The sequence below is a fragment of the Salmo trutta genome, chromosome 33 (assembly GCF_901001165.1).
Source record: "Salmo trutta chromosome 33, fSalTru1.1, whole genome shotgun sequence".
Taxonomy (NCBI): Eukaryota; Metazoa; Chordata; class Actinopteri; order Salmoniformes; family Salmonidae; genus Salmo; species Salmo trutta.
Window position 1 is genome coordinate 1460161 of NC_042989.1, and position 27518 is coordinate 1487678.

General features: G+C 41.2%; 2 protein-coding genes across 2 annotated transcripts in view; both read right to left on the reverse strand.

Annotated features, from left to right (window-relative positions):
- Positions 1 to 9613, reverse strand: part of LOC115172054 (isthmin-2-like) — a 54423-nt gene extending 44810 nt beyond the window's left edge. Inside the window, exon 1 of the mRNA XM_029729252.1 lies at positions 8407 to 9613. Coding sequence (XP_029585112.1) covers positions 8407 to 8541 — 135 coding nt within the window. The 5' untranslated portion in view covers positions 8542 to 9613. The remainder of the gene's footprint in view (positions 1 to 8406) is intronic.
- A 7358-nt stretch (positions 9614 to 16971) lies between these two features.
- Positions 16972 to 27518, reverse strand: part of sptlc2a (serine palmitoyltransferase, long chain base subunit 2a) — a 52169-nt gene continuing 41622 nt past the window's right edge. The window contains exons 10-12 of the mRNA XM_029729367.1: positions 24436 to 24571; positions 24072 to 24201; positions 16972 to 19283 (exon numbers count right to left, since the gene is read on the reverse strand). Of these exons, the coding sequence (XP_029585227.1) occupies positions 19203 to 19283; positions 24072 to 24201; positions 24436 to 24571 (347 nt within the window). The 3' untranslated portion in view covers positions 16972 to 19202. The remainder of the gene's footprint in view (positions 19284 to 24071; positions 24202 to 24435; positions 24572 to 27518) is intronic.

The following is a 27518-nucleotide window of genomic DNA, read 5'->3' on the forward strand; positions in this document are numbered from 1 at the left end:
TATCTCGTGGGGACAGATTTTTGGCGGAGGAACAGTAATCATCTCCTGAGTGGCACAGCAGTCTAAGGCACTGCTTCTCAGTGCTAGAGGTGTCACTACAGCCCCTGGTTCGATTCCAGACTGTATCACAACCGGACGTGATTGGGAGTCTCATAGGGCTGGAGATCGGGCCTAGCATACAACTCACTAATGATGTCAACATCATCAATCAAACCACCATCATTTCAATACCTTTGGAACATATTGATGTTGAATAACTAAGTGCTATATGATGTGTGTCTTATTAAGCCATAATTTGATGTTCTGTTCAATTGGTCTTGTTTTATACCAAATAAATGGCCCAGCGTCGTCCGGGTTAGGGTTTGGCCGGGGTAGGCTATCATTGTAAATAAGAATTTGTTCTTAACTGACTTGCCTAGTTAAATAAAGGTTTAATAAAAAATAAGTCTTCTTCGCTTTTCTTCTCTGGCTTTTCTTCTCTGGCGAAACACTGCCATCTATTGGCAGCATTTGCCTGCAAGAATTAGAAGTTCGAAAACCCCCCCAAATTTGATTTTTGCCCAAAAGTTTAAAACAAAATACAAAAACTGAACATCATTTATCCTTTTTTTTATTACTTTGAGTTAGTTTTGAAGTCAAAGATAATAGTTTCACTATATTTTTAGTTTAGTAAATTCTTTTTACAATTTTAGTTTTTAGTTTAGTTTTAGTTTACTATAATAACCTTGACACACACACACACACACACACACACACACACCCTTTAAACCACCATGCTCATTTGAGACACCTCTTTCAAAGTCAATGAGATCTCATCATCTTGCCATCGTAGCCAAAATAATGGGTAACTGGGAATTTTTATATATGACCCTAAGTATGATGGGATGTTAATTGCTTAATTCATTCCTAAACCACACCTGTGCGAAAGCACCTGCTTTCAATACACTTTGTATCCCTCATTTATTCAAGTATTTCCTTTATTTTGTCAGTAATCTGTATGTAGTAGTAACAGGGCTGTAAAATGAAGTGGTGTCTGTTTCCAGGTAAATACAATGTAGTACCAGCACATTGGATGACTCCAATCCATGAAGACAACAGCAAATCTGTCCGTGATTCTTCCCTGTTCATGGTACCACCTCTACACTTATGGGATAGATATGAGGTAAGAGGACTGTAAAATGAAGCTGTTGCTAATACCATGTAAATACCAGATACTGTCAAGTTTACTCCAGAACAATATAACAAAGTGATCCAGTTTGTCAGTGTTTTTTTTATACAATTGAGACACAAAAGTTTGTTTAATGAATATTAACCAAACAAACCTAGCTAGCTAGCTAAGTAGCAATACATTTGTATTCACAACCATATCAAAGACCTAGCATAACAACAAAAGTGAAATGCAATGTCTATGTGAATATGTGTAAATAATTTTTACATTAGCTACTGTATATACAAAAATGTTTTGTATCTACATGACATGAATATATATCATATACAAATATGATTAAACAGAATGACTGCATATATCCCAATCATGAGCTAACATAGAAGATGACTTGCAGAAATTGCTAGCTATCTGACCATTTCACTTACCAGAAAAAGTGCTACAAATTAACTGTAACTATGCGTAAATGCAACTTTCCACAAGCATGTTATCAATTAAAGGGCATGTAGCAGCTATTTTTCAATGCCAGAAACGTATATAATTGTAACTTAGAGCACCCCAAGAAAACATTCCCAAATTACAAACACTTAAATCAATTTTTATAATATTCTAATATTGTTCTAAATGTTGGGTTTCCATGCTCACTCTTCATACACTTGCGGGTAAAAAAACAACAACAAAAAAGTGTGGGTAAGTGGTATGGAGCTAGCTAGCAATTGTATTTTTATTCATCAAGATGGCCAAGCTTTGTGTGGTAGCAGGGGGTAGCAACACTTGCTATGGAAATGTGAGTATGCCTCTATTATCATGCAAATGCAACACTTTGTAAAGTGGGATACAGTTGTGAGAATGAGGTCGGCGAATTGGGCATTTACTCGCAAATTGTATCCTTGAGAACTTCCATGGCTATCAACAATAGAAGGAGGGCTTCAGCAAAATGTTGCTTTTCAAAATGGATGCTGTCCTTAGCAACAATGTGGCCTATAAAGTATCACAAACAGCCAGCAGCACCAGCAGAGACAAAGCATTATCAGGACTTTACCGGCTAAGTGAAAGAGCTAACTTATTACCTCTATGCTAAACTTAGCTAGCTATAGAGCTACCGTATTTAGCTCACATCTTCCATCTAAATAACACTGATTAATGCTAAAGTAAGCAAATTAACATGTCTGCCAACTGTTGCTAGCTAACTGCTGGTACTGTCATACTATAGATAGTACAAACCTATGGGATAAGAGTAGTTTGGTCACGATGGAGGTCAATGTTTCTGTATAGAGCCTGTGGCTGGGGCCCCAACTGTGTGTATGTCTATGTGTGTGGATAGCGAGCTAAACTGAAATGCAAAGCTTTGGCCAGGTATTAGAACGTGGATCTGGTGGAATTTTAGAGAAAGGAGACAGATTTTCTTTAGAGGGGTGGATTGTGGATTTTGTTTAATTGGAACATTTATTTCTAGAGCTTCCCGCATAAGTTGTGTTTTGGGAGCCGTTGACTGTCTCGTTGGATGGTGTCTAGCATTGGGGGAGTTTTCTATAGAGCCTGCCTGCAGGCTAAATTGAAATGCGACACTTTGGTCATGGATCTGATCGCAGATCTGGGGTCATTTAGAAGTCCTGGAGACAGGCTTTCTATGGAGGGGTGGATTGTGGATTTTGTTAAATGGGAAAGTAATCAATGTTGTCACAGTTGCTTCTTGTTAAAGAGGCATCAGCTAACGTTAGCTTGCTATAGCTAGCGATCCTTTTCCTCTGTTTCTGAATGAATTTGTGTCTGTTTCTTTCTGGCAGGCAAAATAAGTGAGCTAGATATGTCGATAACATATCCAAGTTTGTCACTGGTATGGGGTAGTAAATATCCTAAAGTTAGCCAGTTAGACAGTGATAGCCGCAAGCTAGGAGAGAATTCACTTTCTGTTTTATCTGCTGCTGGCTTGATAATGTTTACTCAAATACATTTTTCCACATGTAATTGATGAAAAAAGATTTTTATTCTCTAAATATTATAATTGTGTCAATATATTGTGACTATCGTTGAAAAATCCTCACAGCCGTTATCCATGCTAAAACATAAAGTACAACCTGGTGCGCAACAGCTTACCATGTACAGTAGGCTACAGTAGGCTCACCGTGTGAGTCATGAAAATTGAGATCTTGCGTTCATGCGTTTCTGCCAGTCTTCGTGGTTTTTATGTGCATGCATTTTACAATTGTAAATTAACAAATAATTGTTCAAGTTAGAACCCATGTATACTAGTTAATATACAGCACCAACTACATAAATATCTGATAGGGTCAATTATCTGCTACCTGGACTTTAAGAAACACGTCTTTCCAAGGTCCTCTCTCCATCCTACTTCTTCCCACCGGCTAATCCTCCGACTAATCCAAACATAGATAGCAATCATTTATCTCTGGTAGAAGTCATATTTCTGACTAAATAACAACACGTACGTGCTTAAATCATGACCAATAATACTTATACTCACAGATGATGGCAATTTAAAGGCTAGAAAGACAAGGATGGCTATGGATTGTTAGCCAGACGACTCACACAACTCTTTGTTCGCTACATACTTTGTTCGCTACATCATCAAAGATTATGGATATACTGACAAGATACATGTCTCTCTGCCCTAACAATGGGAGTCGTTGTCCACAAAGCGGAAAAGCGGGCTGTCTAGCTCCCTGCTATCCTTTCTTTGGATTGGTGGATACATTGTTGTAATCCTTTTTTGAATATTCGATGAGTGTTGTTGACGTCAACCGCCTGTATTCAATGGAGAGAGATGCTATGCTAATAGCCTCATACCATGGATATGCATAAACTCTTAGGAAAAAAATGTGCTGTCTAGAACTAACTAAAATGGTTCTTGGCCTGTCCCCATACGAGGACCCTTTGAAGAACCCTTTTTGCTTCCAGGTAGAACACTTTGGGCTTCCATGTAGAACCCTTTCTACAGAGAGTTATACATGGAACCCAAAAGGATTTACCTGGAACCAAAAAGGCTTCCCCTATGGGGACAGCTGAAGAACCCTTTTGGAAGCCTTAGCTATCCCGAGGCAACTCCGATATGAAGTGTTTTTTTCACAAAGTTGCTGGAATGTCACGTGTCCTTATACCAGTACACTCGTAACAACTTAAGCATTACGGGACTTCTATTAGATCAAATAAACCTTGCGTAGCAAATAAGGTATACATTTTTTGTTGTTGAGCAAATTCGAAACTCTCTCATTGGAGTCCATACAAAAACTCCATGCTTGGTGGGCGAAACAACAACAAAAAACGCTACCTGCTGGAGGGAGACAGATTTTCTGCCAAGTTGAGCCTCCCTCTTCCTCTCTGCAATCATTGAACTTGTTTATGGTGACGAGGAGCGTTGTACAAAACAAATTATTCAGCAATTGGATCGCCTCGAACCAATCAGAGTACCAAAGTCAATAACACATTTTCAAACCGCCGCTTTACCCACGTGTGTTCTGGCTCTGGCCCAACACATCGGATTCTGGGCCAATCAGACGGCTCCGAATCGGTTTACATTCGGTGAAGGGGTCGGGAGGTACTCATTGCAGAGAAGAAACTAACGTCTGTGGATGTGGTGTAGCATTTGGACGGAGCTACCCCTTGTTGAGTCCCCAACAACCAGACATTCCGGTTTTCAGGGGAAATTGAAAAATAGCCTGTGACACGACTTCCACTTCTGGACATTAAGAAGGAGACACTCCATCTTAACTCCTCCTCTACATTTACTGGCTTGGTTGAACGGTGTGGAAGAGAACCTCCCCCTACAGTTTTTTTTCTTCTCATCAAGACTAGTATGTAGGGGGATCTAGTTTCAGGCATTTCTTTTACGCCTGCTACGTTAGGTTACAACGGAGCAAGGAGTCTGGGTAGCCAGGCAAATAGACGGTGGCAAGTTTGAACATCGTGGGTGAGGTTGAAAAGTAGCTACTAGCAACAATAACGAGTCACTTCCAGGTTACAAATTTTGGAGCATTTCAAAATAAAAGTCCCTCATGTCATAGTAGAAAAGTGTCAAACATTTGGTTTAGTGTTTCCCAATGTAGTTATAATGTTGCATCCTATAACGTGCACTATGCAAAACTGCAAAAAATACTGAATTAATATCATACACAGCGTTTTGCCGCATGCTTTTATTTTGATGGAAAAAAACAGAAGTCTTAATGTGGCCAGCCGTCCGTGGCCACCGGTTGCTGAAGTGACACTTCACATGCAAGCTCCTCCGTTCCTTCAGATGATGTATATAAACCCTGGATTTCTGATACTATGTATTGGCCAATGAGAGGCTTTGAAGCCACCGGTCACCTATTGGCACTCCCCGGATGAAGCAGTCCTACAGTATTTCAATTAAATGTTTCAAGGACAATTATTTTTTCTGTTGTAACGAGGAAAGTAACAGAACTTCAAAAAATTATACTTTGGATATCTTAAGGTGATTTGTAAGTCGCTCTGGATAAGAGCGTCTGCTAAATGACTTAAATGTAAATGTAAATGTTAAGGAATATTTTTTAATATAATTTTCAATTTTTTATTTTCATGTTTAACTCACATAATATAATTTAAAAGTATGTAATAAGGTGTACGTAATAGAATAATCATGTCAAAAACAAATATAGCCATTCATAAATGCATTTCTATAGCTTCCAAAATATTATTTTGAACGGTGGGGGAGTGCCAAGATGGAGGCATGGTGGCTTCAAAACTGTTAGTCATCCAGTGTATATATAAATAATTGATTCCTTCTTACTTCGCTTTGGAAAGATATGTCTGTCGGTAATATTGTGAAAATGTAGTTAAAGACTTGCTTTCGCAAGCAGTGTTTTATGTTGGAATTACATTTTTTGTATGTTTATTCTACATTCTAAAGTCTACTTGTATGCTAGGCTAATTAAGCTAACGGATCACCATTGATATTACATTGTGTGTTAGCATGCTAGCTCCCGCTTTGGTAGTAATTTAGCTACATGTTGTACAGAATCTATGTAGCTCTTTTGAGTGTTAAGATATTGTTTTCTTAGTAGGCAATATGCATGTGAGAACATTGCATAGATGCTTAGTTTGTCCATACTCTGTTTACAGTTATTTTGTGACACTTCTAGCTATTTCTGCAAATCAATATGCTTGGGCTAGCAATCTTCTATGTTAGCTTGTGGTTAGAATGTATGCAGTCATTCTTTTTGGGGGGTGGGTAAGATTTATTTTATAAACAACACAAAACATACAAATGTTTTATTTTATTGAACCTTTATTTAACTTCTTATTTATAATGACGGCCTAACCCGGACGACGCTGGGCCAATTGTGCGCCACCCTATGGGACTCTCAATCACGGCCGGATGTGATTCAACCTGGATTCAAACCAGGGACTGTAGTGTCGCCTCTTCCACTGAGATGCAGTGCCTTAGACCGCTGCGCTACTCGGGTGCCTGAGTTGGGCTCCCGAGTGGTGCAAATGACAACATCATACAAACATCAACTACATCACACCTACCCAGAACCACTAGCACACACCCCCATATCCAGCACCCGCATCACTTTCCGCCACAAGGCCTGAAACTGCAACATGTAGTTTCTCTCCGTAGCCCACGCAATATTTCAATAATAAATCATTTTATTTTTCCATTGTATTATTGGATTGTTTTATTTCCACGTTTTTAGTATACATTTTTCCGAGATAGGGGATCTCGCTACACCCCAATATGCCATGTCTTGAAATACACAGACAAGCGGAATAAAGTACGTTTACATTGTAATACTTCTGACAGCCAACTTTCTAGTTCCGCCCACAACTTCTGGACTTTATAGCGTTCTCAGAAAGCATGAATTATAGAGTCATTATTAGTTTTGCACTCAAGACATGACTCTGCCGTTGTGCTTTATAATTTGTGAATTTTGTCTCTTGTACAATAAATTATGTATGCAGTGATTCTATTCAGTCATATTTGTATGCTTCAGGTAGATACAACTTGTATGTAGCTAATGTTAAAATTATTTTCACATATTCACATAGAAATGTATGCAATTGCTTTTGTTGTTAAGCTAGCTAGCTAGCTATTTGATATGATTGTGAATAGAAATGTGTTTTTACTTACGTTTGTTTGGTTGATTTTCATTAAAATAACTTCACTCTGAATTGCGTGCTTGTCTGTATTGTGAAAAATCACTTTGTTGTATTGTACTGGATGGAGTAAACATGAAAATATATTGTATTAACATGGAATTAGCAACAACGTCATTTTACAGCCCTCTTACCTCATATCTATCCTGTAAGTGTGAAGGTGGTACCATGTAACAACAGGGTAAGATCACGGGCAGATTTGTTGTCTTCGTGTGATGGAGTCGACAGACTGATAGATAGATAGATAGATAGATAGATAGATAGATAGATAGATAGATAGAGGGAGAGTTCTCCATTAATAATATTTTATCAGAAAGGTTATAAGCCTGAGGCTACACTTGCTTAAGACTTCTGATCTCTGACCCTTTACCTCTGACCTGCTCCCTGAACCCTGGAAAATGATGACTAGTAACTGGGTCATTACTGTATTATAGCCATGTGAAAGGGCAATGCCTTCATCTTTATTAAGATTTAAATGCAGCCCAAAGTCTATGCAGTATAGCATACATACACACTGACAGACATGAACTGCCAGATGCTCCAATGATACCCGAGGGGGGTATTTGAGGTGTTATCAGGTATGAGTGTCATCACAACTGGAAAATGTCCATTTCCTCACCAGCCAAAGAGGGCTCTCTGCTCCTCTCAGCCTAAGGACTGCCTAAGAACATTCTCTCTGTTGTACATTATTTTTTAAATCCTTAACATGTGTAGACAATCAAACGTTTCACTATTGCCCTCCCCAGCTCCCGACTACCTCTGCTTTCATTTCATCAAAATGATTGCGCAATGAAGTCACTTTGGACCATGGCCATTGTTGCTCACTGTCTCTGGTCCATTGAGCTTTCAGAATAAAGAGTGTAACCAAATAGATTAATTTCATGATGAATGATGCCAATTCCTAAACAATAATGTTGCAATTTCAGACAACATACAACGTGTTACGTTCAGCCAGGTGTTTAAGGTAACATTACGCATCAATTCATAAATGCGCTCTGTCAAGTTTCAGCAGAGTGAAACATATTTCCCAATCATATGACATTTAATTAAAATGTGCAAATGGCCTAACCCCCTAACTGTGAGTAGAAAAGTTAGTAGGCTTTTACCTCCGTGGTCGCAGTGCTCCTGTCCTTGGGGACTGCACTCTTTTGACTGTTGGTGGGGAAGCTCTTGATTGACACCTGGGTCATCGTCAAGAAGACTACCCACAGCAGGTTAACCTTCCTGTGTATTTTCTGCATGTCTTATCCAAGTTGGTACAACAGCTGTTGGTTTTGTCGGTGTTTGCTGGTGTTGCGATGCTGTGGTCGGTGTGGAAAGCAACAGCAGATATTTAGAAGCCGCTCGGCGTGCTGGACACGTTTTCAGAACCCTCGCCTCTGGTCCATAGCCTAAATATAATCAATATAAATCCGAAATCAATATGTAAGACTTTGCGATATACGATTCTTAATCCAATGTTGTTTGAAAGTGAACTCAGCTTTCAGAGCTGGAGCTGAATTTTGAACCAGTTTGATGCGTCTCGTCGGTGCTCTTTGCTCCCCAAATGCGCCATTAGGCTACTTCCAACAGTGACGCTCAAAGGATACTTAAAATATTTTGCACTGTGATCAATAATTCCCGTTGGCTCCTCTCCCGCCAATATCCAGTCTTAGTCTTGTACCAAAACCGTTCAGAACTAGATCAGGCTATCGGCTGGTAGCTATGTTGCCTACCTATCCTTCCTTGACTTTACACTGTCCAAAGACGCTTCGTCTCCTTACTTGCTCGCTTTCCATACACGCTTCTTCGGTCCTGCTATTGCAACCTTATAGTATACTCCTTTGAAATAAATTGACTTAAATTAATCCCGAGTTTTAATAAGTAACTTTCTCTAACCTTAAATGCTGCTAACTCAAATATGTTCGCATGCGCTCTGCTGTGCCTGTTGTAAGGGACCTCTTCTTTGACTGCTTGAGAATAACCGTTTGTCATCTACAGTCGTCGCTGCTTCTCTCTCTCTGTCACCATCTGTTCAGTCCCAGTCACCTTCGCAGAGACCACTCGTAGTATAGTGGCCTCATTGGCTGAGGGCTCGATCCGCATCTCCCCTTCACGGGTGACGCTCTGAGGGAGGGCCTTACGAAAGAGCGCACAATAAAAGAGCGAAATCAGGGAATGAATGAGAGACCGAAATGAATGAAGGTTTGTGAAGGGGGTGATTTTAAATATGAGCAAAATGAAAGGACAACATTATGAAAGAGAGGAAGGATAAGGCCGAAGACGGTGGCTAAACAGAGAATGCTCCCGTTTGAATAAGTCTGGTTAGACACTCCCCGTTGGACTAGAGGGGCGTGTGGTTTAATAATGCAAATTGATATGGAGTAATTCATTTTCTTTGTTCGGGGATGAGCTTAATTAAATGACTTTTCCCACAGAGTTCCCATTTATCTCGCTTATCATCTTGTCCATGTGCCAGAATTCCCCGTTTTGACTCCAAAGGTTGAAGAAGCCAGGGACACGAGTGTTGGGTTTTCTCCCAGACTGAAGATACATATGAAGTGAAGTTGATGACGGGTGTGACCTTGTAAACTAAAGAGGGAGAAATGATGAACTTCTCTCCACAGAGAGAATCAGAGATAGCGAAAGACGCAAGACAAAGACATGGCGTGATTTACAGCGACCTACATACTGTAGCTGAGCTGTGATAAACATGTTGAATTAAAACCACACCTGATTTTATGTTAGCCCTCAGATCGAACTCTCCCTTTGATAACCGATGAACCAGCTCTGAATTATGACACATGAGAAGGACAACACTATAAGGAAATCTCCCACTTCTTCAGGATTATACTGTGTGTCACAGAGAGCGAGCATGAGCATGCGAGTGAGTTAGTGAGAGAGATTCTGTGTTATCTCTGACTTCCGTTGGGCTGTCTTGCTAAGAAAGGAAAAAGTGATGTGCTTTGAGAGCAGGTGATGAAGGAGCTGTTGTTCAGCTCAAGGTATACGATGTGCTGGAAACAGAGACAGTATTCAAAGTGATCCTGTTAACAGCTCTCAACACCTTTACAGGTTTGATCTTAGCTTATTTTTTCTTCTGCACCACTCTGTTCCAATTCCATACAGTGCGTTCAGAAAGTATTCACAAACCTGACTTTTTTATTTTTTTATTTTTTTTATTTCACCTTTATTTAACCAGGTAGGCAAGTTGAGAACAAGTTCTCATTTACAATTGCGACCTGGCCAAGATAAAGCAAAGCAGTTCGACAACATACAAAAACACAGAGTTACACATGGAGTAAAACAACATACAATCAGTGATGCAGTAGAAAAAAATAAGACTATATACAATGTGAGCAAATGATGTGAGATAATGGAGGTAAAGGCAAAAAAATGCCATGGTGGCAAAGTAAATAAAGTATGGCAAGAAAAAACACTGGAATGGTAGATTTGTAGTTTGAAGAAAGTTAAAGTTAAAATATAAATAATATGGTGCAAAGGAGCAAAATAAATAAATACAGTAGGGGAAAAGGTAGTAGTTTGGGCTCAATTAAAGATGGGCTATGTACAGGTGCAGAGATCTGTGAGCTGCTCTGACAGCTGGTGCTTAAAGCTAGTGAGGGAGATAAGTGTTTCCAGTTTTAGAGATTTTTGTAGTTCGTTCCAATCATTGGCAGCTGAGAACTGGAAGGAGAGACGACCAAAGGAGGAGTTGGCTTTAGGGGTGACCAGAGAGATATACCTGCTGGAGCGCGTGCTACAGGTGGGTGCTGCTATGGTGACCAGTGAGCGGAGATAAGGGGGGACTTTACCTAGCAGGGTCTTGTAGATGACCTGGAGCCAATGTGTTTGGCGACGATGATGAAGTGAAGGCCAGCCAACGAGAGCATACAGGTCGCAGTGGTGGGTTGTATATGGGGCTTTGGTGACAAAACGGATGGCACTGTGATAGACTGCATCCAGCTTGTTGAGTAGGGTATTGGAGGCTATTTTGTAAATGACATCGCCGAAGTCGAGGATTGGTAGGATGGTCAGTTTTACGAGGGTATGTTTGGCAGCATGAGTGAAGGATGCTTTGTTGCGAAATAGGAAGCCAATTCTAGATTTCACTTTGGATTGGAGATGATTGATGTGAGTCTGGAAGGAGAGTTTACAGTCTAACCAGACACCTAGGTATTTGTAGTTGTCCACAAATTCTAAGTTAGAACCGTCCAGAGAAGTGATGCTGGATGGGCGGGCAGGTGGAGGCAGCGATCGGTTGAAGAGCATACATTTAGTTTTACTTGTGTTTAGGAGCAGTTGGAGACCACGGAAGGAGAGTTGAATGGCATTGAAGCTCGTCTGGAGGGTTGTTAACACAGTGTCCAAAGAAGGGCCAGAAGTATACAGAATGGTGTCGTCTGCGTAGAGGTGGATCAGAGATTCACCAGCAGCAAGAGCGACATCATTTATGTATACAGAGAAAAGAGTTGGCCCAAGAATTGAACCCTGTGGTACCCCCATAGAGACTGCCAGAGGTCCAGACAGTAGGCCCTCCGATTTGACACACTGAACTCTGTCAGAGAAGTAGTTGGTGAACCAGGCGACGCAATCGTTTGAGAAACCAAGGCTACTAAGTCTGCCGATGAGGATGTGGTGATTAACAGAGTCAAAAGCTTTGGCCAGGTCAATGAATACGGCAGCACAGTAATGTTTCTTATCGATGGCGGTTACGATGTCGTTTAGGACCTTGAGCGTGGCTGAGGTGCACCCATGACCAGCTCTGAAACCAGATTGCATAGCGGAGAGGGTGCGGTGGGATTCAAAATAGTCGGTAATCTGTTTGTTGACTTGGCTTTCGAAGACCTTAGAAAGGCAGGGTAGGATGGATATAGGTCTGTAGCAACTTGGGTCAAGAGTGTCACCTCCTTTGAAGAGGGGGATGACAGCAGCTGCTTTCCAATCTATGGGAATCTCAGACGACACGAAAGAGAGGTTGAACAGGCTAGTAATAGGGGTTGCAATAATTTCGGCAGATAATTTTAGAAAGAAAGGGTCCAGATTGTCAAGCCCAGCTGATTTGTAGGGGTCCAGATTTTGCAGCTCTTTCAGAACATCAGCTGAATGGATTTGGGAGAAGGAGAAATGGGGGAGGCTTGGGCGAGTAGCTGTGGGGGGTGCAGTGCTGTTGAATGCAGTAGGGGTAGTTAGGTGGAAAGCATGGCCAGCCGTAGAAAAATGCTTATTGAAATTCTCAATTATAGTGGGCTTATCGGTGGTGACAGAGTTTCCTATCCTCAGTGCAGTGGGCAGTTGGGAGGAGGTGTTCTTATTCTCCATGGACTTTACAATGTCCCAGAACTTTTTAGAGTTGGAGTTGCACGAAGCAAATTTCTGTTTGAAAAAGCTAGCCTTGGCGTTTCTAACTGCCTGTGTGTATTGGTTTCTAACTTCCCTAAAAAGTTGCATATCGCGGGGGCAGTTCGATGCTAATGCAGAACGCCACAGGATATTTTTGTGTTGGTTAAGGGCAGTCAGGTCTGGGGAGAACCAAGGGCTATATCTGTTCCTGGTTCTAAATTTCTTGAAAGGGGCATGCTTATTTAAGATGGAGAGGAAGGCATTTTTAAAAAATAACCAGGCATCCTCTACTGACGGGATGAGGTCAATATCCTTCCAGGATACCAGGGCCAGGTCGATTAGAAAGGCTTGCTCGTTGAAATGTTTCAGGGAGCGTTTGACAGTGATGAGTGGAGGTCGTTTGACCGCTGACCCATTACGGGTGCAGGCAATGAGGCAGTGATCGCTGAGATCTTGGTTGAAAACAGCAGAGGTGTAATTAGAGGGCATATTGGTTAGGATGATGTCTATGAGGGTGCCAGTGTTTGCGGCTTTGGGGTTGTACCTGGTGGGTTCATTAATAATTTGTGTGAGATTGAGGGCATCAAGCTTGGATTGCAGAATGGCTGGGGTGTTAAGCATGTCCCAGTTTAGGTCGCCTAGTAGCACAAGCTCTGAAGATAGATGGGGGGCAATCAGTTCACATATGGTGTCCAGAGCACAGCTAGGGGCCGAGGGGGGTCTATAGCAGGCGGCAACGGTGAGAGACTTGTTTTTGGAGAGGTGGATTTTTAAAAGTAGAAGTTCAAATTGTTTGGGTACAGACCTGGATAGCAGGACAGAACTCTGCAAGCTATCTCTGCAGTAGATTGCAACACCGCCCCCTTTGGTCGTTCTATCTTGTCTGAAAACGTTGTAGTTAGGGATGAAGATTTCACAGTTTTTGGTGGACTTCGTAAGCCAAGATTCAGACACAGCCAGGACATCCGGGTTGGCAGAGTGTGCTAAAGCAGTGAATAAAACAAACTTAGGGAGGAGGCTTCTAATGTTAACATGCATGAAACCAAGGCTATTACGGTTACAGAAGTCATCAAAAGAGAGCGCCTGGGGAGTAGGTGTGGAGCCAGGCACTGAAGGGCCTGGATTCACCTCTACATCCCCAGCGGAGCAGAGAAGGATAAGTATGAGGGTACGGCTAAAAGCTATAAGAATTGGTCGTCTGTGACGTCCAGAATAGAGAGAAAAAGGAGCAGGTATCTGGGGGCGATAAAATAGCTTCAAGGTATAATGTACAGACAAAGGTATGGTGGGATGTGAGTACAGAGGAGGTAAACCTAGGCATTTAGTGATTATGAGAGAGATATTGTCTCTAGAAATATCATTGAAACCAGAAGATGTCATAGCATGTGTGGGTGGAGGAACTGAGAGGTTGGATAAGGTATAATGAGCAGGGCTAGAGGCTCTACAGTGAAATAAGCCAATAAACACTAACCAGAACAGCAATGGACAAGGCATATTGACATTAAGGAGAGGCATGCTTAGCCGAGTGATCAGAGGGTCCAGTGAGATTCAGACAGCTAGCTGGGCCATAGGTAGCAAGCTGGTGGAAGATGGGAGGGAGGTCTGTTTTTAGCCGCCTCGTGCGTTTCCGTCTGTGGGTTAGTGGGGTTCCGTGTGGAAGGGGGGACCTGTCCAAGTTGGCAGAATAGTTAGTTATAGTGGCCCAAGAAAAGTGTCCGACAGACCTATTCAGATCGCAGCCGAAAAGACAGCTAACGATTAGCTGGCCGCAGATGGGCGATCAGGTTACGTCGCGACGGAGGGGCCAGTTGGAACAACTCCCTCGGGCAGATAACGTCGGTGATCCAGTCGTGAAGACCCAATGGGGCTCCGCATCGGCAGTAAAACGGGTCAGGATAGGTGAGTTGTAGCCCAGGAGACACTTCAGCTGGCTAGCTCAGGAGTAGCCCACGAGTGGCTGACGGAATTCTTCAGCTGGCTAGCTAGCTAGCTCCGTAATTGTGTGTGTTAATTCCGAGACCGACGTTGCCAATAGTCACTCAGGTAGCAGCTAGTTAGCTGCAAGATCCAGGTGTAAATGTCCAGAGCCTGCGGTAGAAATCGAGGAAAGGAGAGAGAATAGGTCCGATATGCTCTGGTCTGAGTCGCGCTGTACAAAAACTGGCGATAGCTTTTCGAGCTAATGGATAGCTGAGGACAGCTAACCGTAGCTAGCTGAACTTCAACGTTAGCCTGTGAAAATAGCTAACCTCTGGCTAGCTTCTGTCGTGGAATTCAGATGAGGTAAATAATACTTTCTTTTTTTTTTTTTAATTGATGAGGCGGGTTGCAGGAGAGTGCCTTGAGGTTGAGTATTCAGAATAAAAAAATGTAAAAAGATAAGTGAAGAAAAAAATATGTAAATATATATATATACACGGGACACGACAGGACGTCTGAACTGCTACGCCATCTTGGAACATACCATTTTTACACACAATACCCAATAATGTCAAAGTGGAATTATGTTTTAATATTTTTTTTACAAATTTAATTTAAAAAAAAAAAAGCTGAAATGTCTTAAGTATTCAAACTCTTTGTTATGGCAAGCTTAAATAAGTTCAGGAGTAAACATGTACTTAACTAGTCACATAAGTCGCATGGACTCACTCTGTGTGCCATAATAGTGTTTAACATGACTACCTCATCTCTGTACCCCACACATACAATTATCTGGAAGGTCCCTCAGTCGAGCAGGGATTTTCCAGGGACGCTTTCCAGTGCCTCACAAAGAAGGGCACCTATTGGTAAATTCATAAAAATAAAAAAGCAGACATTTAATATCCCTTTGAGCATGCAGTTATTAACTACACTTTCGATGCTGCATCAATAAACCCAGTTACTACAAAGAAACAAGCGTCCTTCCTACCTCAGTTGCCAGAGAGGAAGGAAACCGCTCAGGGATTTCTCCACGAGGCCAAAGGTGACTTTAAAACAGTTACAGGAGAAAACTGATGGATCAACAACATTGTAGTTACTCCACAATACTAACCTAATTGACAGAGCGAAAAGGAAGCCTGTACATAATAAAAATATTCCAAAACATGCATCCTGTTTGCAACAAGGCACTAAAGTAATACTGCTAAAAAAATAGCAAAGAAATTAACTTTATGTCCTGAAAACAAAGTGTTGTGTTTTGGGCAAATCCAATACAACACATTACTGAGCACCACTCTCCATATTTTCAAGCATAGTGGTGGCTGCATCATGTTATGGGTATGCTTGTAATTGTTAAGGACTGGGGAGTTTTTCAGGATAAAAAGAAACGTAATGGATCTAAGCACAGGCAAAATCCTAGAGGAAAACCTTGTTCAGTCTGCTTTCCCCCAGACACTGGGAGATGAATTCACCTTTCAACAGGACAAATTAGCTAAAACACAAGGCCAAATCTACACTGGAGTTGCTTACCAAGAAGACAATGAATGTTCCTGAGAGGCCGAGTCACAGTTTTAAAATCTACTTGAAAATCTATGTCAAGACCTGAAAATGGTTGTCTAGCAATGATCAACAACCAATTGAGAGTGCTTGAAGAATTTTGAAAATACTAATGGAAAAATGTTGCACAATCCAGGTGTGGAAATCTCTTTTAATTTATTTAACCTCAATTAAGAACAAATTCTTATTTACAATGACGGCCTACCTCGGCCAAACCGTAACCCGGACGACGCTGGGCCAATTGTGCGCCGCCCTATAGGACTCCCAATCAGGGCCAGTTGTGATACAGCCCGAAATCAAACCAGGGTCTGTAATGACACCTCTAGCACTGAGATGCAGTGCCTTAGACCGCTGCCCCACTCGGGAGCCTCAGCTCTTAGAGACTAACCCAGAAAGACTCACAGCTGTAATCACTGCCAAAGGTGCTTTTAAAAAATATTGGCTCAGGGGTGTGAATACTTATGTAAACTAGATATCTGCTTTTCATTTTCAATACATTTGTACAAATTTCAAAAACATGTTTTCACTTTGTCATTATGGTGTATTGGTTGTAGCTGGGTGAGAAAAGACATCTATTTAATCCATTTTGAATTCAGGCTGTAACACAAGAAAATGTGGTATAAGTCAAGGGTTATGAATACTTTCTGAAAGCACTGTAGCTAAAGCAAAATTAAATGGAATGTGTGAAGCAATTAGTCATCTGGACTCATTCACAAACCGACTCAAGAGTGCTGATCTAGGATCAGTTTTACATTTTAAATCATAATGAATAAGAGGTGGGGTCTGGTCCAAGATCAGCACTTCTACTCTGAGACGCTTTCGTAATACAGATGTGTAATAAGTCAATAACAATTCATTTGTAATAAAACACAAAACGTTGTTACATTATTTTAATGACATTTTGATGTCCATAACATGAGTGAAACAGTTACAAATAGGTGATCCACTGATATGTAGCAAACACTGCCTTTTTCTTTGATCCAAAAAAAGTACAGCTATTATTTTGCACTATTTGTAGCACATCCAAGTTATGTTAGAACACATACATGTATTTTTAAAGCAGTTGAATGGCCACTCACACCCTGTATCTCACCCAAGAGACAGGTCATCCACACATGAGGCATAAGGACAGTGTTTAAATCTTAAGACGTTTGACATTAAGACTTTGAAACCTCATCAGTATCATGTTGTATTTCTTTGTGCAAACAAGAAAAATAGAAATATACAAAGACATTTTTACACACATCCAGTGCAGATTTACTTCTAACTTTTTGCCTTTGAGGGAAAAAAAATAGCTAGCTGAATGAGTCAAATCATTCGTCATTGTGAGACAGTTCTGTGTACAGTGAGAAAAATGAATTAAAATCTATTTAGTTCTCTATATTCAATATGTAAATGATTTTAATGTCTCTCCTCCAGCTCTTTGCAGGTCACTTATATTAATAAACTCTCAAAGAAAGATTCCGTTTTTTTTTGTTTTTTTTACACAAACAGAACATGTCCTTGTCTTCAAAGAGATATCAATTTCATACATTAAAATCAGTAATTTTGGAATGAGTTCAGGTTGTATTTAAAAACAAAGCCACAGGAAGGAGTGTTGTATGTAGCTAGTGCGTACAGTTGAGCACCTTGTTTCTTGGTGTACTAGCAGCGTCAGTGACTACGTCATACAGTACATGCATCGCTAAGGTGTTCCAAACGATAAAATACTCATCAGTAGTGATTGCACTGAGGGCATGTGATCAGTCAGAGAGGTGTAAAAGTATGTACATGCAGGACATGGCTTCAGAGCTGCCATTGATAAAATGTAAAAAAAAATCTAAATTGAGAAAAAAACATGGAAATATGAATAAATAAATAAATCTGTACATTAAACAACTCTCTCTGTCACACACACATTTGGTTAAGACTAAGTCTGTCTTGACTAAGTCTGCCCCCCCCCCCCCGATAGATCCATTTCCCTGGATACCAGACTTTTTCTACTGGAGTGGGTGGAGTTTTCCCAAAACCATCGATACTGGGTCATATAGTTGTTCATCCCCCTAATTATGTTAGGATCGGGGTAGAATAATCTGATCCTAGATCTGTGGTTAGGAGCTACAGCTGAAACAGCCTGGAACCAAGGGCTAGTGGATATGAGCGAGGAGGAGTGAAGTGCACATAGCTCATCTGAAAGTAAAGGCCTTGGTACAACGTCTCTCACTCTGACCTGTTATGAGATATAGTAATCTGTAAATAAAAATCATAAATACTTTGGAAAGAGAACAGATAGTTAGAGATTCAAGTAAGACACGGTTCCTGGCTGCAAGTTAGAACAGCAAAGTTTAGCTCCAGGACTCGGTTACACCAAACATACATCTCAAAGCACTCCTAAACTGTACATCATAGCAATACAATCACGGAGTAGGATAACATTGCCCCTTCACACTGATCTAAGGTCAGTTATACATTTCACCCCCAATGGGTAAGGATGGGTTTTGTGGAGGGTAAGCTGGTCCTAGATCTGTACCTAAGGGAAACTTCTAACAAACTCACGGTGTGTTTTATGATCTTTAGAAATCACCATGAGTTTGTTTGTGTTGATTCTTCAACTCCCCATCTCTCCTCCAAAATGTTAAATACTTCGGTTCGGGATGAGTATCGTGAAAGCGTCGTAAGCTACAATTAGGTTGGTCTTTCCAAATCACACCGTTTCTCCCAAACACACACAGTCAGAGATGACATGACATAGGCCTGACATAAAGCAGCTACAAGCACACATAAGCAGTCCTCAGTCTACTAATTCTCCAGAAACAAAATGCCACAATAAATTAAGAAGCAGACCCAACATTTCATTATAAGACAAAACAGAGGTAAGAAATAATCGTTTGAAAAAATAAATGTTTTCTGTTTTTTTTTCTTCTTCGCCATGATGCAGTGAGTTTCCTGGTAAAATAAGGCAGGCATGTGAAAGTTAAAACCTTGTGTTAGATGAATAAAGTGGTTCTGTGACATCAAGGCGAGCACATTTTGGTTTTGGGTGTGGAAGACTGCCAGTCCAATCTGGTCTAGTACACTCTGGTCCAGTTCAGTCTTGTATCTGGTCGTAGATGCTATGGTCAACGACTCAGTCGAGAGAGGGCAGTCTCTTCTGTCTGGAGTACTTGACCTGCAGCAGGTCTCCTACCTCACTGATCACACTCAGGGCCTAACCATAGAGACACAAACACACACCATAAATGAAACATTATCACACAGATCTGAAGACACACATACACAATAATGATCACACACACGCGTCATGCCTGCAGAGACACACATTACTGATTACACTCAGAGCCTGACAAAACAAACACACACCGTCTTGCTTTACATGTATACCGATGGAAGACACACTTACACCAAAACTCACGTCTACGTCTAACTCAGGCTGACTACAGCTGTCTGAAGCTACCATTTGATGTTAGTCAGTTGAGAGTGATGCAAGCCCTCCCAGATCACTAACACATGGTACAGCAGGATCTATGATGGGAGAAGACTGGGACTTGAGAGAGCAGAGGTAGCATGGGGATCTCTCACACAACTCACTCATCTACAACATGACTATCACATCAAGATCCATAATGGCAGAATCTCACTATTGGCCAGGCACGAAAGAGGCACAGTGATATAAGAGAAGAAGAGAGGGAAGAGAGGTGATACACAAATCAATGTGACACCAAAGAATGGATAGCAGACAGCAGTTACAGTTGAAGTCGGAAGTTTACATACACTTAGGTTGGAGTCATTAAAGCCAGAAGAGGACTGGCCACCCCTCATAGCCTGGTTCCTCTCTAGGTTTCTTCCTAGGTTTTGACCTTTCTAGGGAGTTTTTCCTAGCCACCGTGCTTCTACACCTGCATTGCTTGCTGTTTGGGGTTTTAGGCTGGGTTTCTGTACAACACTTTGTGATATCAGCTGATGTAAGAAGGGCTATATAAATACATTTGATTTGATTTGATTAAAACACATTTTTCAACCACTCCACAAATTTCTTGTTAAACTATAGTTTTGGCAAGTCGGTTAGGACATCTACCTTCTGCATGACACAAGCAATTTTTCCAACAATTGTTTACAGACAGATTATTTCACTTATAATTCACTATCACAATTCCAGTGGGTCAGAAGTTGACATACACTTAGTTGACAGCCTTTAAACAGCTTGGAAAATTCCAGAAAATGATGTCATGGCTTTAGAAGCTTCTGACAGGCCAATTGATATCATTTGAGTCAAGGGGAGGCTTGCAAGCCAAAGAACACCATCCCAACCGTGAAGCACTGGGGTGGCAGCATCATGTTGTGGGGGTGCTTTGCTGCAGGAGGGATTGGTGCACTTCACAAAATAGATGGCATCATGAGAAAGGAAAATTATGTGGATATATTGAAGCAACTTCTTGAAACATCAGTCAGGAATTTAAAGCTTGGTCGCAAACGGGTCTTCCAAATGGACAATGACACCAAGCATACTTCCAAAGTTGTGGCAAAATGGCTTAAGGACAACAAAGTCAAGGTATTGGAGTGGCCATCACAAAGCCCTGACCTCAATCCTATAGAAAATGTGTGGGCAGAACTGAAAAAGCATGTGCGAGCAAGGAGGCCTCCAAACCTGACTCAGTTACACCAGCTCTGTCAGGAGGAATGGGCCAAAATTCACCCAACTTATTGTGGGAAGCTTGTGGAAGGCTACCCTAAATATTTGACCCAAGTTACACAATTTAAAGGCAATGCTACCAAGTACTAATTGAGTGTAAACTTCTGACCCACTGGGAATGTGATGAAAGAAATAAAATATGAAATAAATCACTCTCTCTACTACTATTTTGACATTTCACATTCTTAAAATAAAGTGGTGATCCTAACTGACCTAAGACCAGGTATTTTACTTGGATAAATGTCAGAAATTGTGAAAAACTGAGTTTAAATGTATTTGGTTAAGGTGTATGTAAACTTCTGACTTCAACTGTAGATATAAGAGAGAGAAAGGGCCAGAGCAAGAGGGGAAGAAGGGGAAGAGAGTGTGAGAGAAAGACAGACAAGGAAAGCACTGCTTTATGTGAAAAAAAGGGGTGATGGAAAATGTATGGGAGAGAAGGAGTGCGTGAGATAGAAGAAAGTAGAGAGAAAGACGGATGCATTGGAGCTGCTGTGGATGGCAAGAGCATATCAGAGAGCATTATGGGCAAGTGGAAGCCCTCACTCCATCACTCCCTCCACCAGGGTTGGAGTCTATACGAATTGAAATAAGTAAATTCAGGAAATAAACTGAAATTCCAATTCAACAAAACACTTTTTTTTCTGTGAATTCTCAATAAACTGAAAAGTAGAAGCACATTTTTTTTTTCATTTTTGAATTTTAAATTCAAATCACTTCCTGAGGTAAATCCCACTCTAGTCAACTTTTTAATTCCCAAAACCACTGACTTAGCTTTATAAAAGCATGAGTCTAGTTACAACTATGATGAAATACAAAACGTGAATAAGAACTTGAGGAAGAAAATGTAAAAATGTGTGACTCAATTAGGGCTGGGCGATATGGCTGGGCGATATTTTTTAAATTTGGATGGTATTTTTAGTTTTTGAATAATAAAAAGGTCTACATATTTTTTATTTTACCTTTATTTAACTAGGCAAGTCAGCAAAATTCTTATTTTCAATGACGGCCTTGGAACACTGGGTTAACTTGTTCAGGGGCAGAATGACAGATTTTTACCTTGTCAGCTCGGGGATTCGATCTTGCAACCTTTCGGTTACTAGCCCAACGCTCTAACCACTAGGCTACCTTCCACCCCTTTATGAGTAGTGAGTGATCCTAGGGTGGCAACACATACATTCTAAGTGATTTCAATGAGTCTTTCTCCATTATGATTGTTTTATAATGTTCAATTCAACCAAACTAATTTTTAGCACTTTTATAATTTCTGCATTTCCCGCAGTCAATTGCAGTGGTGGAAAAAGTACCCAATTGTCATACTTGAGTAAAAGTAAAGATACGTTAATAGAAAATTACTCAAGTAAAAGTTAAAGTCCCCCAGTAAAATTCTACTTGAGTAAAAGTCTAAAAGTATTTGGATTTAAATATACTTAAGTATCAAAAGTAAAAGGATAAATAATTTCAAATTCCTTATATTAAGCAAACCAGATGACACCATTTACTTGTTTTTTTTATTTACGGATAGCCAGGGGCACACTCGAACACTCAGACATAATTTACAAACAAAGCATTTGTGTTTAGTGAGTCCTCCAGATTAGAGGCAGTAGATGACCAGGGATGTTCTCTTGACAAGTGTGTGAATTGGACCATTTTCCTGTCCTGCTAAGCATTCAAAATGTAACGAGTACTTGTATGTGTCAGGAAAAATGTATGGAGTAAAAAGTACAGTATTTTCTTTAGGAATGTAGTGAAATTAAAAGTTGTCAATTTTTTTTTGTAAAGTACAGATACCAAAAAAAACCTACTTAAGTAGTACTTGAAAGTATTTTTACTTCAGTACTTTACACCACTGCTCAATTGAGAATGCTGCCACATAGGGCTGCATGATGTGGTCAATTGTCTAGGACTTATTTTTAACCAACTGTTGCAATTGCGATTTGACTTGCGAATTAGAGCAAAACTGTTGGAATCATGGAAATAGAATGACTATTCTAATTCCATAGTTAGAATATAATAGTGGGCACTTTGAATACAGTGCTGTTTGAGATGACAATGAATTAAAATGCCAGGGAGGAGTTATTGTGACAGGGTAGGAACTAGTGTTAATAAGTGTTTCCAAGGGGACCCTATAAGCGTTGGCTACATTGCATGTTTTCCCTTAGCTACTTCATTTAGCTAACATATTCTTGCTTTGCATATTCCTCTTTGATTTAGAAGATACTGTTGCACAAACATGCTGATTTAAGTCTACACCATCACTGTATCAGGCTGTATTAGCTAGCTACGTTTGTTCTTAAGCAGTACATTTATTAGCGAGCTAGCTAGCTATTAGCATTAGCAGCTAACAATTAGCATCTCACAAGATTTAGGGAAACTTGCTAATAAAAGACTAGCTGTTTGCTGATGTAAGAAACACAAACGAATAGTGTCATTATAGAACGCTAGTGGATTTATATTAAGAAGAAAAGTGAAAACAGCGTTGTTGTCATCAACATTTTTGCATGTGCTGCATTGACCATGCAGACTAAACGCAAGTGTCTCGTGGTTGAGGAACATGAAACGCTCTCCTTGAGTGACAGGGGGAGTGGCTAGTTCTGTGTGGAAAGTGGCACAGAGAGAAAGAGCGGAGAGAGATGACTCAAGTAGCGAAGTAAACTATAAAAACTGGCATTACACATGGCGTATCACATTTAACAAACCAAATATTCAAATACTGGTATAGAAGGTTAAGTAAAAACCTAAACCGGTCCCTGCATCAATACCGGTATATCATAAAATACGGTATACCGTCCAGCCCTAGACTCAATGTGAAAACAGATAACGTCACATCAAAGGGCGGTTTGGGTTCTAGGGGGAGGAGAGGGAGGAGAGAGGGGGTACAGGCCTTTGTGAACGAGAGAAGAAGTTAAAAGAGGATCAAAAAAATAAAAGAGGTGGAGGCAGAGTGAGTGTGCTTTTCAGCAGAGTTAAATGGGGACTCCTGGGAGAGAGAGAGATTAAGAGAGGCTGTTTGATCTAATGCCAGCAATGAGGGGAGGGGAGATCACACTTACATACACCCACCATAACGGGGGATGTGGGGGTAACCTACCAAGGTAAGTTTAATTTTCTCTATCCACCCCATTTTTCAATCTGGTGACCCCACATGGGGTCCTGTACCCAAGTTTGGGAAACGCTGCACTAGGAAGAGGAAGCTATAGAATGGAAGAAAAAAATGGAAGGACACAGGACCATGAGTGTGCGCTGTTTATGTCTTTGGTGTGAAAAAGGTAGCCATTTTGTGCCAAGCATGGGGGGGATAGTTACCGTGTCGAGCATGTCTTTGGTGTGAGCGGCAGAGATACAGAATCGTGCTCTGGACTCAATGATGGGTGTGGCTGGAAAGCCCACCACCACCACCCCGATGTTCCTCTTCAGCATCTCTCTACCAAACGCCCTGAGAGAAAGAAAGAAAGAAAGAGCGAGAGACAGAGAGAGAGAAGGATAAAGAGAGAGAGAGAAGCATAAAGAGAGAGTAGGTGCGCCACCAAATATGTATTTAAAGTTTTGAGCCTAAATTGAAAAACAAAACTGCATTCAAGCCACTTGGTTTACTATAAAGCTGATGAATGTTGGGTAAGGTAACCTCTCATATTCATAGATTAAACTATGAATGCCAGGGCTGACTCACCCTATCTTGGCCGGCATGTAGAGCATCATGGGAACAACGGGCGAGTCGTTGTTTCCGTAGATGATAAAGCCCATCTCTGTCAGTTTCCGACGGAAATACAAAGTGTTCTCTGCCAACTGCTGCACGCGATCACGACCTACACACACACACACACACACACACACACACACACACACACACACACACACACACACACACACACACACACACACACACACACACACACACACACACACACACACACACGTTGGGGTGAATTTTTAAGAATTTAAAAATGAGTAGCTAAAGCCTGAACCTACTCATTTTTGGTTAAAGTTCTTTCTAAGTTTACACAGTAACACCCTCCAGTGGTTTGTCCTCTGTCCAGACAGACAGACAGCTGATGTTAACCCCGTCTGTCTCTGTTACCATCTAGCTGTAGCCTTTATCAGACTCGTAGAGCTCAAGACAGACCCTCATGCCCCAGTCACATACTACAGATCTCTATCTATTCCAACAGAGCATTGGGGCTGCAGGTAGTCTGTCTGTCTGTGTACGCAAGCCTATGTGTGTGTATGTGAAAGGGTCTGTCTGTGTACGCAAGCCTGTGCGTGTGTGTGTATGTGAAAGGGTCTGTGTGTGTTTCAAGGGCTGAAAGCATTACGAGCCAATTGATCACAACTTGTACATACACATTGGTACACACATCTACATCAGCCTTTGAAAGGAGGTCAACACACTTTCTAACCAAGCTCCTTGCAGTAATATTGAGGGAGAGCAGAATCCCGCCTGTTCCTTTATTGGCTATGAGGCGGACGGAACAGTTTCGGAGGGTCAGCTTGCATTTCTGCACGCCTCGGTTCTCACTTGTCAAATATTCCGCGCATGCTAAGGACTCGGGCCCAGGAATTTCCCCTTCCCTGACGATTACCCCCTGCTAGTTGCCCCTCTGCCACCGTTGGCCAGATGCGCTAAGCGACGCCTTCAAGTCACTTTGCGGTGGCACATTCCTGCCTGGGGTGCCAGGCTGAACAAAACACATCATCCCCAATTGAGAGCTACAAATTAGTGACACACACACGTCAGGATTGGTTTATGGAATGCTGACGTTTTTGCTGAAACGGTGGGGAGCAGCAATCACTTGAGCGAGAGGAGAAGAGGAAAAGCGACAAGTGTGGGAACGTGACAGGGGATCATTGGACTCGACGTGTGTATAACATATGAAAGTTGACTTGATTGGCTGATTAAGGGGGATAGCTCTCTCTCTCCCTCCTTCTCCCCCCCCCAAACATATGTTAACATTGCCAAATCAAGTGATTCACTGGTTGATGGCACACTGTGGTATTTCACCCAATAGATATGGGAGTTTATTCAAATTGGGTTTGTTTTTTAATTCTTTGTAGATCTGTGTAACCTGAGGGAAATGTGTCTCTAATTTGGTCATACATTTGGCAGGAGGCTGGGAAGTGCAGCTCAGTTTCCACCTCATTTTGTGGGCAGTGTGCACATAGCCTGTCTTCTCTTGAGAGCCAGGTCTGCCTACGGTGGCCTTTATCAATAGCAAGGCTATGTTCACTGAGTCTGTACATAGTCAAAGCTTTCCTTAAGTTTGGGTCAGTCACAGTGGTCAGGTATTCTGCCACTGTGTACTCTCTGTTTAGGGCCAAATAGCATTCTAGTTTGCTGGTTTTTTGTTAATTCTTTCCAATGTGTCAAGTAATAATATTTTTGTTTTCTCATGATTTGTTTGGGTCCAATTGTGTTGCTGTCCTGGGTCTCTGTGGGGTCTTTGTGATCAGAGCCCCAGGACCAGCTTGCTCTTCTCCAGGTTCATCTCTCTGTAGGTGATGGCTTTGTTATGGAAGGTTTGGGAATTGCTTCCATTTAGGTGGTTGTGGATTTGAACGGCTCTTTCCTGGATTTTGATAATTAGCAGGTATCAGCCTAATTCTGCTCCGCATGCATTATTTGGTGTTTTACGCTGTACACTGAGGATATTTTTGCAGAATTCTGCATGCAGTCTCTTAATTTGGTGTTTGTCCCATTTTGTGAATTCTTGGTTGGTGAGTGGACCCCAGACCTCACAACCATAAAAGGGAAATGGGTTCTATAACTGATTCAAGTTTTTTTAGCCAGATCCTAATTGGTATGTCAAATGTTGTTCCTTTGAATGGCATAGAAGGCCCTTCTTGCCTTGTCTCTCAGCTCGTTCACAGCTTTGTGGAAGTTACCTGTGGCACTGATGTTTAGGCTGAGGTATGTATAGTTTGCGTGCGTGCTCTAAGGCAAAGGTGTTTTTGGAACACCATTATTTTTGTCTTACTGAGATTTACTATCAGGGCCCAGGTCTGACAGCATATGTGCAGAAGATCTAGGTGCTGCTGTAGGCCCTCCTTGGTTGGTGACAGAAACACCCGATCATCAGCAAACAGTAGACATTTGACTTCAGATTCTAGTAGGGTGAGGCCGGGTGCTGGAGGCTGTTTTAGTGCCCGCGCCAATTTGTTGATATATATGTTGAAGAGGGTGGGGCTAACGCTGCATCCCTGTCTCACCCCACGGCCCTGTGGAAAGAAATGTGTTTTTTGCCCATTTTAACCACACACTTGTTGTTTGTGTACATGTATTTTATAATGTGGTATTTTTTCCCCCCAACATCACTTTCCATAAATTTGTATAGCAGACCCTAATGCCAAATTGAGTCAAAAGCATGAGAAGACTTTGCCTTTGTTTTGGTTTGTTTGTTTGTCAATTAGGGTGTGCAGGGTGAATACGTTGTCTGTTGTACGGTAATTTGGTAAAAAGCCAATTTGACATTTGCTCAGTACATTGTTTTCAGTGAGGAAATGAACTAGTCTGCTGTTAATGATAATGCAGAGGATTTTTCCAAGGTTGCTGTTGACGCATATCCCACGGTAGTTATTGGGGTCAAATTTGTCTCCACTTTTGTGGATTGGGGTGATCAGTCCTTGGTTCCAAATATTTGGGAAGATGCCAGAGTGAAGGATGATGTTAAAGAGTTTAAGTATAGCCAATTGGGATTTGTGGTCTGTATATTTTATCATTTCATTAAGGATACCATCAACCTCACAGGCCTTTTTGGG